Source organism: Barbus barbus, assembly GCF_936440315.1.
Source record: "Barbus barbus genome assembly, chromosome: 4".
Lineage (NCBI taxonomy): Eukaryota > Metazoa > Chordata > Actinopteri > Cypriniformes > Cyprinidae > Barbus > Barbus barbus.
Genome location: NC_136732.1, coordinates 29,369,300 through 29,384,337, shown reverse-complemented (window position 1 = coordinate 29,384,337; position 15,038 = coordinate 29,369,300). Strand labels below are relative to the sequence as shown.

Below are 15,038 nucleotides of genomic sequence, written 5' to 3'. Positions count from 1 at the left end.
CTAAGGTCAGGACCATCGTGCTCGAAACCTGAGGCCCTAAAACATCTAATTTGGCATAGAGTATGTGTAAGTCTTTGTCAGATACATCTGAGCAACATTCTACCAAACATGCACTGATTCTACACTAATATGTCTGATCTCAGCTAGAGGATATTAGAGTACTGTGATTGTATAAGATATGTGATCCCCAACTGGTTAAAATAATATATATATATAAACAAAAATAATAAATAAAAAAAACAGTAGTAGTAGCATTCAAATAAAACATCTTAAACATTACCAAATGTCAAAACAACATAAATATAATAAATATAATGCCAATGATACAGAAAGTGAGGGTAATTGAAATGAACGGCAGGCCTCACTGATGTTTATTCTAAAAGCTATATTGTGATAGTGTCAGTGAATCAATCACATAGTGTTGTTTGTTTGTCAGTTCTTTAAAACTAGTGAGGTTGGAAAGCTTAAAAGAGTCATCCTTGGTTTGTTCCGCTCAGTAGTGCATAAGCGTGCTAAGCTAACAATTCCAAATGTGCAAAAACGGCATAATACATCTTATTTGGAACAATGTGATCATCTCCATAGTGCAATCTGCAATAAGAACTGTTTTAGTTTACATTAATCACATTCTAAAGTAGATATAAGGGAGACTGATTGTTCAGCTTTAGTCACTGTAAACAGCTCTATTAAACCTGAAGTCTTTTGGCAACTTTTCTTCAGTCAGAGGGAACATTATGAATTATATCAAATCAAGTTCATCCCATTACCAAGGATTTAGATAATCTGTATACATAGCATTAATTTGGCACAAGTGAGCAGTACCAATATTCCCCTAGTCTTCATTGGGGAATTCATAATGGATTGGCATGTGTAATATTGCTCCATTCTGCAGTCTAATACTCATCTGATGAGCGGGAACATCAGGTGCACAGTGGACGAGGATGGCCAGCAGAGAATTAAAACCTTTGTGTAAAACAGCACGCCATTAAGAAAATGATTTGCCTTGTCTTGAATCCAAGGTTACATGGATAATTGAGGTTAAAGGTCAGAAAGAAATGAAATCTAATTTAGAGTGGTACAAAATCCAATCTTCCAAACTACAGATTAGGATATTCAAACCATAAGTGTACAAGGCTGAATCGACTTTTCAGCGGCACAGCAGAGAAAATATCTTCTGCAGGTAACGTAAAATGCTTTGCAGGGTATTATTAAAGCCATGGTCCTGCAAACACTGCACTGAATAAATGCCCCTTAGATGTTAACAAACATGATCAAAGTCACAGAGGGCACTAAAAATAAAATGGGCACTCAGCAACTTTAACCAGCCAGTAAAGGTATAAATGGCAAAGCTACAAACCAAGGAATGACCCCTTCACCTTTCACTTACAGGTATCGGAGTGAGAATGAGGAAAATGTGGACCTGAACAGGGAGATGAGATGACACAAAAAAAGAAGAAAATAAAAATTGATAAAACAAGTAAAATCAACTCAAGTATTTCCAGTAAATGTTGCTGTGAGACTGGGCATACAGTACGTGCGCGCGTGTGTGTGTGTGTGTGTGTGTGGTGTTAGCACTGATGTAACATCTGATATGCTGCATAGTCTGAATTAGAGTAATAAGTTGAAAGTTGGAGGTGCATACATCATTTCTGCACCGGTGATCTTCGTTTGTCACCAGCAAAATTGAGAATAGAGACAAACTATAATTAGTTCTCATAAAAGCCATGCTATTTTGCGCAACAAATTTTAGATTACGTGATGCGTTAAATCTTACTTTTCGAGAGCCAATCATTTGAGGGCTCGATCATGTCTTTCACTGTTCAGCTACAACTAAATTTAGAGGTTATTTATTAAATGCTTTAAATGCTGGTGAACACATGACATCAAATAATGTCAGACCCCATATGTGCGTGTGTGTGCGCCTATAGAATGTGTAGGTCTCAAACCACAAATAAATAAATAAATAAATTGCCTTTGCTTGAGCTAGCAGGTCTAAACAGTGCCATGCACAGACAATGTTTATGCAAACGCACATATGTACATTCTGGCTACTGACGGCACAAACAAGCATGTGTGTCAAAGCTGGCACTAGTGTCTCCTAAAAAACATGTAAAACACTTCTTATGGACTTTCGTGCACACAATTATATACAAAGCACAACAGCCTCCCCCCACCCCAAACCATTCTTTGCCCAATTACGTCGCATTCCCAAACATCTCATTACTAAAAGAGGTCCTCACGCCTTATGATTCCAGACTAGCAGGGGCCACTGTCAGTCTGAGGGACAGTGATACGTGTTGATCCACAGTAAGTCGTCCAGCACCCCCCAGTGTAGGTACAGTATGGACACCACCACCAGCACGTGCATAATCTGATGGCTGTTGCACCAGTAGTCAAAGAGGCCCGGGCAGAACCGCTCGGGGATTCGCGTGATATTGATGACACCGCCCAACACCGCTAGTGCATCCATGGTGAGAAAGTGACGCAGTGAGGTGGGACTTCCTCCGCCCACACCTGCCCAGCGCAGAAGGAAAAACGAGAAGCGGAAAAGCGCCTGCCAGGCAAAGGAACGCAGACGGCGCACTCTGCTGCGCGCTGTGATGGCACAGTAGATGGCGTAACTGGAGAGCAGGATGTAGATCAGCAGAGCCACTGTGCGGGTGAAGGGGTAGCAGAGAAGAGTGCTGTACACGATGGGCAGAGCTCCTGTGAACCGAAACACAGTGTTACTAGGACGACAAGTAACTGTACAGCTCACATCATTCAAGTATGTTTGGTGAGCAGATATGAAATTCCACAAAAAAAGGGTGGATTGCTTTACGGCAGCAGCAAATGCATGTGTGCAGCTATCCACTGTAATCACGACAGTGATGTAATTACAACAGTAAATTCTACTCACTTAACTGTACAGGGCTCCAAAGTCGCAAAAATACACAAAACTACACATAGTTGCTGTAACGCATTTGCTTACCACTGTACATTGTAAAAAGAAAAAAAGAAAAGAAAAAGGTAGCTGTGGTTGCAAGAAATTTGCTGAAAGAAATATGACTAAATATGAATAAAATTAGGGTTGAAGCTAAACTATGCAGGGCTGTGGTCCTCCAGGAACTGAGTTTGACACCCCTGATGTATATGGTCAGGTAACTTAGAGTTAACCAAAGTTTTATTGTATAATTTTCATATTCTATCAATTAACATTGTTAACATATTTACAGGAATGCCAACTTTTGCACTGAGAAAGCATAAATCCTAGAATATTAGAACATTACCTCAATATGCCAATTTTCCTAATGTAAATAACACTAGGCTATCCTTTAAACATTTCTGTCTCATCAAGCTTCCTTCACTTTTACAATAAATCTAATTAATTAATCAAAATGTCCTTTTTTGACTTTCTACAAAACGTTCCTTTGTTTTCCAACTAAATGGTGGATAATTATAAAATCTAAGAAAAAGCACTTTAACTTTCCAAATGAGATCTTTATCAAACAAACCGAGCAAGAGACAATGGAAGGGCTGTGAAGCAGTCTTGTCACTGCTGCTGTACGTGTCTTGTTGTAAGGCACTTCAATGGATTCTTCAGTGTCTATATCTCTTTTGTTTTCTCTTTGCTTCTTTATTTCCTTTGTTGCAACACTGTTTTCTTGTACAACACTTCTCCTTTGGTAAAATGTTGCAACAGCCTAAACTACGACTACAAATATAGGAGAAATGCACATTTTACTAATTCACTGTGCTGCAGTGACACAGGTTTCTAATGCACACCAGCCTGTTTTGGTGATCACCGCTAAACATGATGTGATGACAGATCCCTTCATCTGGTGATCTCATCAGGTATGAACAACTTATACAAAAATAACAAATGTGGGGTGTCCAGAGTAAAAAACAAAAAACCAAAAAAAAAAACACTTGAATCAGCAGGGGAAAACAGAGAACAGAATTGAAAAGAATACTGAGAGATAATGTGATGGAGCGCTCCGATAGATCTGACACCAATTTGAGATGCTGACCTAGCGTGTTGATCATGCAGATTCCGCACATATCTAGCGTGAGCAGGGTTTTGTAGACGGGCTCACCGCCCTCATGGTTCATGAAGAGGTGGTAGACCACTGAGCCCAGCTGCGGTGACAGGCAGGCCAGGAAATGCACCACGCCGAGCCACGTCACGCTGATCTGTGACCAGGGGATATTGAGCGGGAGCAGCACCAGGAAACAGAGCAGAGGGATTCCTGAGTGGAGAGAAAGAAACAACGAGACAGAGAGGCTCAGGAGAGTCATTGTGCACTGAAGAAGTAGTTGAAGCGCTGTTGAAACACGCAAGACCTGTGAAGAGAACAAGAAGGTCGTTATTTGGCATTATGCTCAGGCAAGCCCTGCAGTGTTTCATCGTGTCCCTTGAGTTGAATGCTGCAGCCTAAACAACACATGGATTTATGGAGGCCAAGGGAACAGCCCAGCACAATGAGGGTCTCAGTGGCTTCGCTGTGCTAATTTTAGCAGCAGCTGCCAAAATGCAAACTACACACTAAAACAAATGTCTTTAAAAATCTTTAGCACTAAATGACAGTCAGTGGCTTTTAACTAGTGGCTCAAATAAATGAAAAGACAATCTCATTGGACAATCTTCTTGTTGTTTGTGATCTCTTTTGCCCCTGTCATTCCCCCAGTGTCAAATGATTTATCCTAGTCAGGTAAAAGCACCAATGCCTTCTAGCACATCTATTTTGAGTGAGTTATCTCTGTTGGCTTAACACTCGCTGTGATAAAGACACTATTGATAGAGAACATGCACTCTACCCAAGAAAAGTTAATGCATTTGAGCTGCACCTACACGTTGTAAGTACAGTAAATGTTATATTAAAAAAATTGTTTCACTGGCAATGATGATATTTAAAATTTAAATCATTCCCACATTAGACAAAATAATGCTTTGATAAATTATAATTATGACATAAATAGTCCAAATTATACATATAAAAAAGTAATATTCAAGAGATGAAAAGTCATAATGATGTAAAAAGTCTGACTTCTGTCATAATTTCTACTTTTCATATCCTAAATGACTTTGTCATAATTTCAATTTATATCATAACTACAATTTTCATAATTTAACAAAGCAATGAAGATTCTAAAAAAATGAAGATTCTATCATCATTTCTTACCCTTATGTCATTCCAAACCTGTATGAATTTCTTTCTTTGATATTCTTTCAAGATATTTTGATAGATGTTGGGCCCCGCTGACATTTATTTTGTGGACAATAAAAAGAATAAAAAGAGACATTTCTTAAAATAACTTCTTTTGAGTCCCACAAAAGTGGTTTCGAACAGCATGGGAATACATTTTTCTTCTTTTTTCAGTGAACTGTGCCTTCCATTTTTTGGTGTATGTGCAAGTGTCAATCATTTTTTGCAGAAGTCTGCAATCCGATAATATACTATTAGTGGCCATACAAACAGCATGAGGGTTAAATGAGCCCACAGACCAGAAAATTATAGAGAAACAGGCAGAAGTGGCTAGATCAGAAACAGGCTAGTAATGATTATTAGTCATCAGTTTTGGGGAAAGTTACTTTTAAAAGTAATGCATTACAATATTGCTTTACTCCCTAAAAAAGTAACTAATTACGTTATTTAGCTACTTTTTATGGAAAGTAATGCATTACATTACTTTTGCGTTACTTTTTAAATATGAGCAGGGCTTGATTGTTTTTAATACAAGAAGTTCTAATCATAGCAAATGTAAAAGCCCTTTCACACCAAAAAGTGTCATGAATAAACCTCAGGCTGAAGGAAAAGTAAATTCACGCCTGTACAGTAGAATGCAGGAGAAGAAGGTTCAACACTCTTCAGCAATAAAAAAACAACGAAGCACAATTGTTAGTTTATCTAAAGTCATTTTTGATTATTAGTATGGTTGAACATCAAAGGTCAGCAGCAAAGACATTGGTTAACATTTGTGTTGTTTAGCATATTTAATTATTACAGGTTTGCGTCATATTCTGAGTTTGCATTTCACTCTTTTAATTAATTTTGATGAATACTAAATCTGTTTTTTGCGAGTAGGATGAATTAATGCACATTCACATTTAGTCTAGAACTACAGTAACAGCATGTTCACACAGCGCACTGTCAGTCAATAAATGGGACAAAAGTAACTCATATTTTCTTGCAAATTAAAAAGTAATGCGTTACTTTACTAGTTACTTGAAAAAAGTAATATTATTACATAACTCGTGTTACTTGTAATGCGTTACCCCCAACACTGTTAGTCATAGTTACTGTAGCTATGAAGAACATCAAATTTTGCTCTGAAGACATGGCGTGCAAACATGGGATACAATTGTGCATACATATCATGCAAAGTAAAACACAAATACTTGAACACAAAGCAAACACTGTGAAGGAGCATGCACCTCGGTTGCGTTCAAATGCAAGAATGGAAATCACCCCATGTTAAAAAAAAAAGAGTGATGATATATGCAACAAATTTTCATCAGTCTGTGTCATCACCTTGTCTTACAAACTCCAAAAGGAGGTATTTTTATCAATTCAAACAGTACAGACACAGAATAAATACCTCTTTATTTCAGTTTAGAAAAGGCGCAGGTGCAGCTCCCTACAGCAAAGTCATCTTTTGGGTCAAGTTAAGCTGTGTCACTCATTTCAAACCTCTCATTTCTGCTTACTGGACTACAGTAGGCCAGAGAACACTATCAAATATACTCTGAACCACAGCGTTGGCTTGAGAACACACTCTCAGATGCAGTGTTCTTCTCAGGTTTTCAGCAATGCACATCAGCGTGAATGTGTCATTTGCTATCAAAACATTATAATATGGTACTAACAAAGTTTTAATAGTCCAAATGGCAGTTTCTTGGAAGGAAAGGGTGTGTATGACAGTACACCTGCAGGCAACCACATAACCCAGCTTGATGGTTCCACACAGTCCTGCAATTTAGAAGCATTTACAAGCAGAAATGACTTTGGAGTTGACCTTTATGCCTGATTTTACATTTTTTTATATTTCCTCTCAGCAACTGTTGCACTGGAACGCTTGTCTAGATACTGCTCAATTACAGCTGTGATATAAAATACAGCACAAATTACTTAAGATAATAACTGCTTTTGTTATTGACCATCAATTAATTATGTATAGCAAACTGCAGTATATAGAGATGTACACAGCAAGAGTAGGATGGAGAGTTTCGTAAAAAAGATGCAGATCTTTGCATTTCAAGGTGTAGCTGTATAATCATTTAAATGAATAGGTTTCAGAAGAAAAAAAAAAAAAAGATAATTCTGTCAATTTAATCATCCTCATGTTGCTCCAACCCTGTATGACTTTCTTTCTTTTGTGAAAAAAAAGGAGATATTTTGAACAATCTATTGGTCTGTATTTTCCAATTAATGGTGATTGAAGATGTCAACATTCAAAAAGGACACAAAATCACTTTAATCACAACAGTAATCCACAAACTTATACACTATATTTAAAGTCTTAAATAACATAAGTAGCAAATTTTCTTAATGATTGAATAATTCATTTCACTTCTCACAAACTTTGCCAAACTTTTGAGGCTTTTTGAGGATTGACAATGAATGGGGAAGATGTTGCTGCATGAAAAAGACTGATAAGGACAACTTAACAGAAGAAAGTCATGTGTTTTAGACCAACATGACTGTAAATAAATAGTTTTTGGGTGAGCTATTCCATGAACATGTAGTTTTATGAAAGAGCCAGTAATAAGTTGCAGTTTAAAACACAGTGCTTAAAGAAGGAAATACAGACTGGTGGGTATAGCAACACTGATCATTTAAATGGGGTTTAGACTATAGCTATGAATGGGTAATACAAATGCAAATACTGGTAAGACCTAAGCAGCCAGGATGGGCAAAACTCATACCGACATGAGTGAAATCATGCAATTTATTAATACTAATTTATCAGAATTATTAGTTAAAAAAAAAAAAACTAAAAACAATGACACAAAAAAAGTGAAGCATGTTATAAGCACATAAAGAGAGAGGGCACTGTCAGCTTCCTCTTTTGAAGCAGTAGGCATCTCACTCACCATGTGTGTAGATGTTCCCCAGCTCATTGTGCAGATAGAAGAGACTCTTCATACACTCCTGGACGGAGGAGATGGGTCTATAGCCAGTCAGGACATATCTGTTGAACTGTAGATGTGGAGGAGAGTTTGCCCAGTCCAGCAATCTGGGGCCGTTTAAAAATGCCATAGCAACCAGAAACAGTCACGACGACGCTAAAATAACTACGCTATACATCTACACTTGCACGCACAACACAGACTAAAAAAAGACCCGACACCCTAGACATTAGTCGGAGAAGTGCAGTCCGGTCATGTGCAGCCAGCTACATGGCTAACAGACCTGCTGCTCTTTAGCCGAAACAAACAATTTTAAAAAGCAACTTTTGCCTCGGTGACGTCTTGTTTTGGAACGTTGGTGGCGGCGGCGTCATCCACACGGATTGACGTAGAAATTCCAGACTGCGTTCATAGTGAGCTTCGCTGATCTATACAGTGCTGCATGTAACATTTAAACGAAGTGCGGTCACACCCTGCTCCAGCCAGTCAAACTACCCCACCAGCTTCTGTCAGCTCGACTTCAGAGGCGACCCGAGGAGACGTGGCTTTCGTTTGCTGCTCATCAAACAGCCGCCGGCTAATTTGACCATCGGGAACGGCAGGGGTTTCGTGAACGCGAAGCAGTGTGCTCGGTTCAGGGCAACTTCCTCATATTCCCGTAGAGTGAATCATCACCATCATCATCTGTCCGTCCGGTGCTTTGGCATCCACTCTGATTTTTAAGCTACCAGCGCTCTGACTGTGAGACCCGTGTGTTGCAAGAAACTGATACAAAAGACTGATTTAGCGCACTGGACCTGAACGAAGCAGGTGTATTTTTCTCAGAACAAATACAAGTATGCGTTTATTATAGTGATGATACGATAATATTGCTTGGTAATCACTAATATACAGAGCAGTGCCAGAATCGATATGACATCCCACGGGGTTTAGGGGGTTAATATTAAAATATTCAACTGATTAAAAAAAGCACGCGAGTTTGATATGCAATATTATAGATAGATATGTCAAGTTTTTTTTTTTCCCCCCAGAATGTATCAAGCATCTCCTGGCATCTGCTCCTTGTCAGTGACGAGCACTGTTATGTCAAACGCACTCGGTGTTGCCCCGTCTCACACTAACCGGATAGCTCGCGAGCTAACGGGCTAGCTGCCGTCACCTTGATTGTGCTGACTGCAAAAACACACGAGCTTCACACTCAACGTTTCAGCAGCGGTTAAACATCACAGCCGGTTTTCCCAAACAGCGGCACACGCATTCCCGCGATCCACCATGCTCCGACTAAAATATCTCCATGCGGAGGCTTGGTATTTGTCATCCAGGGAACGGAGGAATGTAGGGTGCTCAGCTCAGCTCACAGGAGCACGTCTCCTCTATGCTGCCAAGTGATGTTGCTGCTAGCTTGCAGTGATTTCATCCAGCAGAGTTTTAAACGAGCGCTTCGCTGAGGAGATCCGTTTCTGATAAGCGGCTATGCCAAAGAAAGGTTAATATCCATTACATTGCCCGGCGCATTTCTTACTGGCTGACTGATGCCGGTGTGCGGGAGCATGCGGCTGGTGGAGGGGCGCAGCGGCCCGGCCTTCACTCCTGATCCTCCGCTGATGCTGCAGCGCTCTAATCCAGTCTGGACCAACTGGGACGACCCGGGGGTGGCGCGAGGACAGGACCGATTCACTTTGTGCCTTTTAGATATTTTTTCTATTACAATATATTTATTTTAGAGTGTAGCCTAATATAAAGATTGCATAGTCTATTTGAGAGTCATGTATCTCATATTGATAGTATTCTTTTTAATGGTAGCTCAAAAGTAGCGATGTCCGATTCTGAACGACTCGGATCTATCCAATGAATTTGTTGAACAAAACCGAGTTTGAACGATTCGTTTATAAATGGAACTAAATGATTCGCTTAAGAATCGAACTGAATCAGTCCAACTGAATCATACAGAGAATCGGCTCTTGCCCGATTCGCAAGGAGCCTGTTTGGTGTGTACCTGGTATTTGACTGATGCGACGCAAAATTACTTTAATTGAATAAAACAAATAAACAAATGTTACGACGTAGGCAACTGGACGTTTAGCTACGACTTGTAGGCCTATTGTAGGCCTAGATTTTATTAAAATTCAGCCAAGACATTTAAATGAATTTAAGTAGCGTATAGTTGACTGTAAATGCAAATTATATTTAGATTCTTAAATCTTAGTTTAAATTGCAGATGAATTGGGAAACATTAAACAGGCTACAGTAGCCTAATTAAACACAGTCGAAAAGCATAATGAGCAGCAATTTACACCTACATTATGCTTTAGCCTATTATAGACAAAATTAAGAATTATAGGCTACCTCTCCTGGATGTCAGAAACCACATGATTATGACGTAAAATAGCTAATCGCTGATTTTAACCGGTTCTTTTAAAACGAACGGTTCAAAAGAACCGATTCGCAGAATGGAGTCGGACTTCCCATAACTAAAGTCAATAATTACAAGTGTGGAGCTCTGCAGACCCCTGTCTCAAACTGCAGCATGTCAACAATAAATAGAGGTTGACATTCAATGATACAAGGTTATGGATGACTATTTATTTGTGGTTCTCTTGTTCGGTCCAGACTTGACTATTGCAATGCTCTCTTGGCAGGTCTTCCAGCCAGTTCCATCAAACCTCTACAATTAATCAAAAATGCCGCTGCAAGATTAATCTTTAATGAGCCGAAAAGAATGCACGTCACACCTCTGTTCATCAGTTTGCACTGGCTACCAATAGCTGCTCGGATTAAATTCAAGGCATTAATGTTTGCCTACAGAACCACCTCTGGCTCTCAAGTCAAGTCAAGTCGTGACGTATTGTCAAGTATGGTGACAATACGCTCTGCGTTTAACCCATCCAAGTGCACACACACAGCAGTGAGTAGTGAACAAATGCACACACACACACACACACACACACACACACACACACACCGTGAACACACACCCGGAGCAGTGGGCAGCCATGCTGCGGCGGAGCAATTGGGGGTTCGGTGCCTTGCTCAAGGGCACCTCAGTCGTGGTATTGAGGGTGGAGAGAGCGCTGGACATTCCCTCCCCCCACCTACAATCCCTGCCGGCCGGGGGCTCGAACTCGCAACCTTTCGATTACGAGTCCGACTCTCTAACCATTAGGCCACGACTTCCCCGCACTCTGCACCCCTTTACTTAAATTCATTACTTCAGACTTATGTGACCTCTAGAAGCTTGCGTTCTTCAAGTGAACGACGCATTATCGTACCATCCCAAAGACACACAAAAACACTTTCACAGACTTTTTCATTAACTGTTCCCATCTGGTGGAATGACCTGCCCAATTCAATCCGAGCAGCCGAATCCTATCCATCTTCAAGAAACGGCTAAAAACTCATCTCTTCCATCTTTATTTGACCCTCTAACTCTAGCACTCTTTATTCTAATTCTTTTTGATCCATCTGTCTTCTTTTTATTTATAAAAAACACACACATTTGACCCTCTATCAATTGCATATTTATTCTCTAACTGCTAGCTTTTCTTGTAAAACTAATATTAGCTTTTTCTTTATTTTTTTTAGTCCAATGCTTTGTTCCTGAATGAATCAGCCGTTTGAATGAATCAGTTGAATCTCAATGACTCACTCATTAACAGTCACTTGCTGCCACCTACTGGCGGTTTTAATTTCACGTTTCGACTATTTTTTTTTTTCATGTCTTAAATTATTTTAAATATCAGTATTCAACGTTTTATGTTAAAAACAAAACATTAGGCCGGTAACACTTTAGAATACTGTTCCATCATTAATGAATAACTACACAAGAACACATGAATAACGCAATATTAGCACTCTAGTAACTACTAACAAGAAACTCTGATTTATGAGTTAGTAAGTAATAGTGCTTATGCTGCGTTCAAGTCCTCCTGGGACGTTCGTACTTACGAGTTGACAAGTTATTACGACGTCGGGTGCGTTCAATGCACTTTGGTTTTCCACATAAAATTCAATAATTTTTTTTAACATCTATAAAATGATGACTGAAGAATGTGCAGCATTGTGTTTTTTCTTTTTTCTGTTTTTATTTAATTTATGAAGGTGATGTAAACTGAATAATTATATATTCTATTATTATTATACAATAATATAATATTTTGTATGTGTAACTTATATAGTTTTATTGTACATTACCAAAAAATAATCGTGGGGAATATACAGCACTCTCTTCCACCTTCAATACCACGACTGAGGTGCCCTTGAGCAAGGCACCGAACCCCCAACTGCTCCCCGGGCGCCACAGCATAAAAATGGCTGTCCGGGGGTGTGTGTGTTCACTGCTGTGTGTGTGCACTTGGATGGGTTGAATGCAGAGCACAAATTCCGAGTATGGGTCACCATACTTGGCCACATGTCACGTCACTTTCATATCATTAGTCTTTGGCGTCCATTGCATACGACATGTTTTTTCACTGACAACTCGGAAACTCAGGGCTTAAAGAAAATTTTGAGTTTCCCACTCGTAATAACGACTTTGTGGTGGCGTTCATGTGCGTTCAACTCGTAAATACGATGTATCCGACATGACTTGAACGCACCATCTTTCAAATGTGGTAGTTCACTATTAGTTAATCAGTAGCTACTATTTTTTTCATACCTCCCTAAGAACTACTGTATACAGGTTCATAATATAAATAAATAATGTATAATTAATTATAAAGTGAAGGTGATGGTAACCCACTAGTAATGACTCAAGTATTATCAAATTCTTCAGAAGAAATGACTAATTATTTGTATCAGTGTTCTAAAGTGAAGATCATGATAATTCCCTAGTAATTACTGAAGTGATTGTAAACTTTTAAGAGTTTTGTAAAGTATTGGATAGTAATTATTCAGGTGTTACTTGAGATTGTGATGACTCCTAGTAATTACTGAAGTGATTGTAAACTTGAGGTTTTTGTAAGGTTTAGTAACTCTTAAATCATTACTAGTGGGTTACCATCATCTTCACTTTAGAATACTGATCCAAATAATTACTAGTTTCTTCAGAAGGATGAAGTAACACCTGAATCATTACCATCCAAAACATGACATATATCTCAAAAGCTTACAATGACGTCAGTCAACATTAGGGAGTTATGATTCTTTTAACTTTAGATTACTGATCCAAGTTAATAGTTCATTTAGAAGGATTTGGTAATACTTGAGTCATTACTAGTGGGTTACCACTTGTTCTTGTTAGGTAAGTTACTACAATGTTAATAGTGCGTTACATTTACATTTATTCATTTAGCTGACGCTTTTATCGATTTACAATTGCTATATATGTCAGAGGTCGCACGCCTCTGGAGCAGCTAGGGGTTAAGTGTCTTGCTCAGGGACACATTGGTGTCTCACAGTGGATTCGAACCCGGGTCTTGTACACGGACCCGCACCAAAGGCATGTGTCTTATCCACTACGCCATCACCACCTCCTAGTCGTTAGTCATTTGTTCTTGTGCAGTTATTCATTAACGATGGAACAGTATTAAAGTGTTACCATTACACCTATTTATGCATCTGTAACTGCAGTTTAAATGCATCCATGTCCCCTGTGAGATACATTAAACTGTGTAAATATATCTAAATGCTATTTCAGATGCAGATTCCAGAAATGTTTTCTTATGTTGGAATGAAAGACACTAAGTACCGGATGAAGTACTTCTTATTCTTACCCAAAAATACAAAATGGAAGAAAGAGTTAAAACTGAACACAATATTGCTACTCAAGCTATGAACATGTTTTTGAATATATTTATTTGCTTCTTTTCCATTTTGCATTTACTTGTACTTTTACTTTCAATACTTAAGTACGTTTAAGTATTTAAATATACTTAAGTATTTAAAAAATACTTTTCCTACTTAAGTACAATAAATATCACATACTTTAAGACTTTTACTCAAGTAATATTCTAAATGGTGACTTCAACTTCTACCAAAGTCATTTTCTGGTAAGGTATCTGTATTTTTACTTGAGTATGGCTTTCAGATACTTTATACACCACTGCTTGTTATCTGTAACCTATTACATTTCCATGACTATACAGTACATTATAATGACTATAATGCATGCAGGTTAAAATATTTCAATTTGTTTTGTGTCTTAACATCGATGTGACTACACAGCACAAGCTAACACATACACCACAAATTTCCAACCGCTATGTGAAAATGTAGCTTTTTTATGAGTCATGATGCCCAGACCAAACCATGCAGACCACAGTAATTTGTTGACAACTTTATCTGCATCTGGGCCTGTGACCTCTTTTGATTAAATATGCAAACAACTCATTGTATTTTTAACACTTAATTTAAAACAAATTGGTAAACTGAGGTGATAATGTTCAAAATCGTAAAAAATAAATAAAACTTAAGTTACGTGACCCAAGATACACAGTTTGCCTTATACATTCATTTTAGCTCTTAAACATGCATAATGCATGCATCAATATACTGTTTGCATCATTTACAGATCTGAATCAGCAGTACACTCATGCTAACAAAAAAATTGAAAGCTTTAAAAACGAGTAAAAGAACTTCCATCCTGTTTAGAGTTTGATTTCTATCAGTTTGCTTTTCAGGTCGTTAAATCTTGCATATAATTATGTCTCCATTTCTGTGTTGGAGATTCATTGCTTACTAACTTTTTTTACAAATTCTGGTATAGGCACTTAAAGAAGATAATGTGTTGTCTTCTTTGTGGTCTGTTTTGCTGAATTTAAACCACATCCCTTGATATCAAGCAACACCGTTTCACAAATATTCCATCCTTTTACTCATTATTTCACACGATGTGTCAGTGACCATTTAAGTGTGAATGTTCTTTGAACCTGTCCATTGCAGAGGTGGGACACATGTGGTATATAAATATGAGCACAGAACAGTCTGTGTT

The 15,038-nt window shown here is 38.4% G+C and overlaps 1 protein-coding gene across 1 annotated transcript; it reads right to left on the bottom strand.

The window, feature by feature from the left end:
• Positions 1-334: 334 nt before the first annotated feature.
• On the bottom strand, positions 335-8,474 carry LOC306861025 (progestin and adipoQ receptor family member 4-like). The gene is made up of 3 exons (XM_079403083.1): positions 8,075-8,474; positions 4,011-4,229; positions 335-2,706 (listed from the first exon to the last, which is right to left on the bottom strand). The coding sequence occupies exons 1-3, from the start codon at positions 8,238-8,240 to the stop codon at positions 2,273-2,275; spliced, it is 819 nt and encodes a 272-aa protein (XP_079259209.1). The 5' UTR covers positions 8,241-8,474; the 3' UTR covers positions 335-2,272.
• Positions 8,475-15,038: the final 6,564 nt, after the last annotated feature.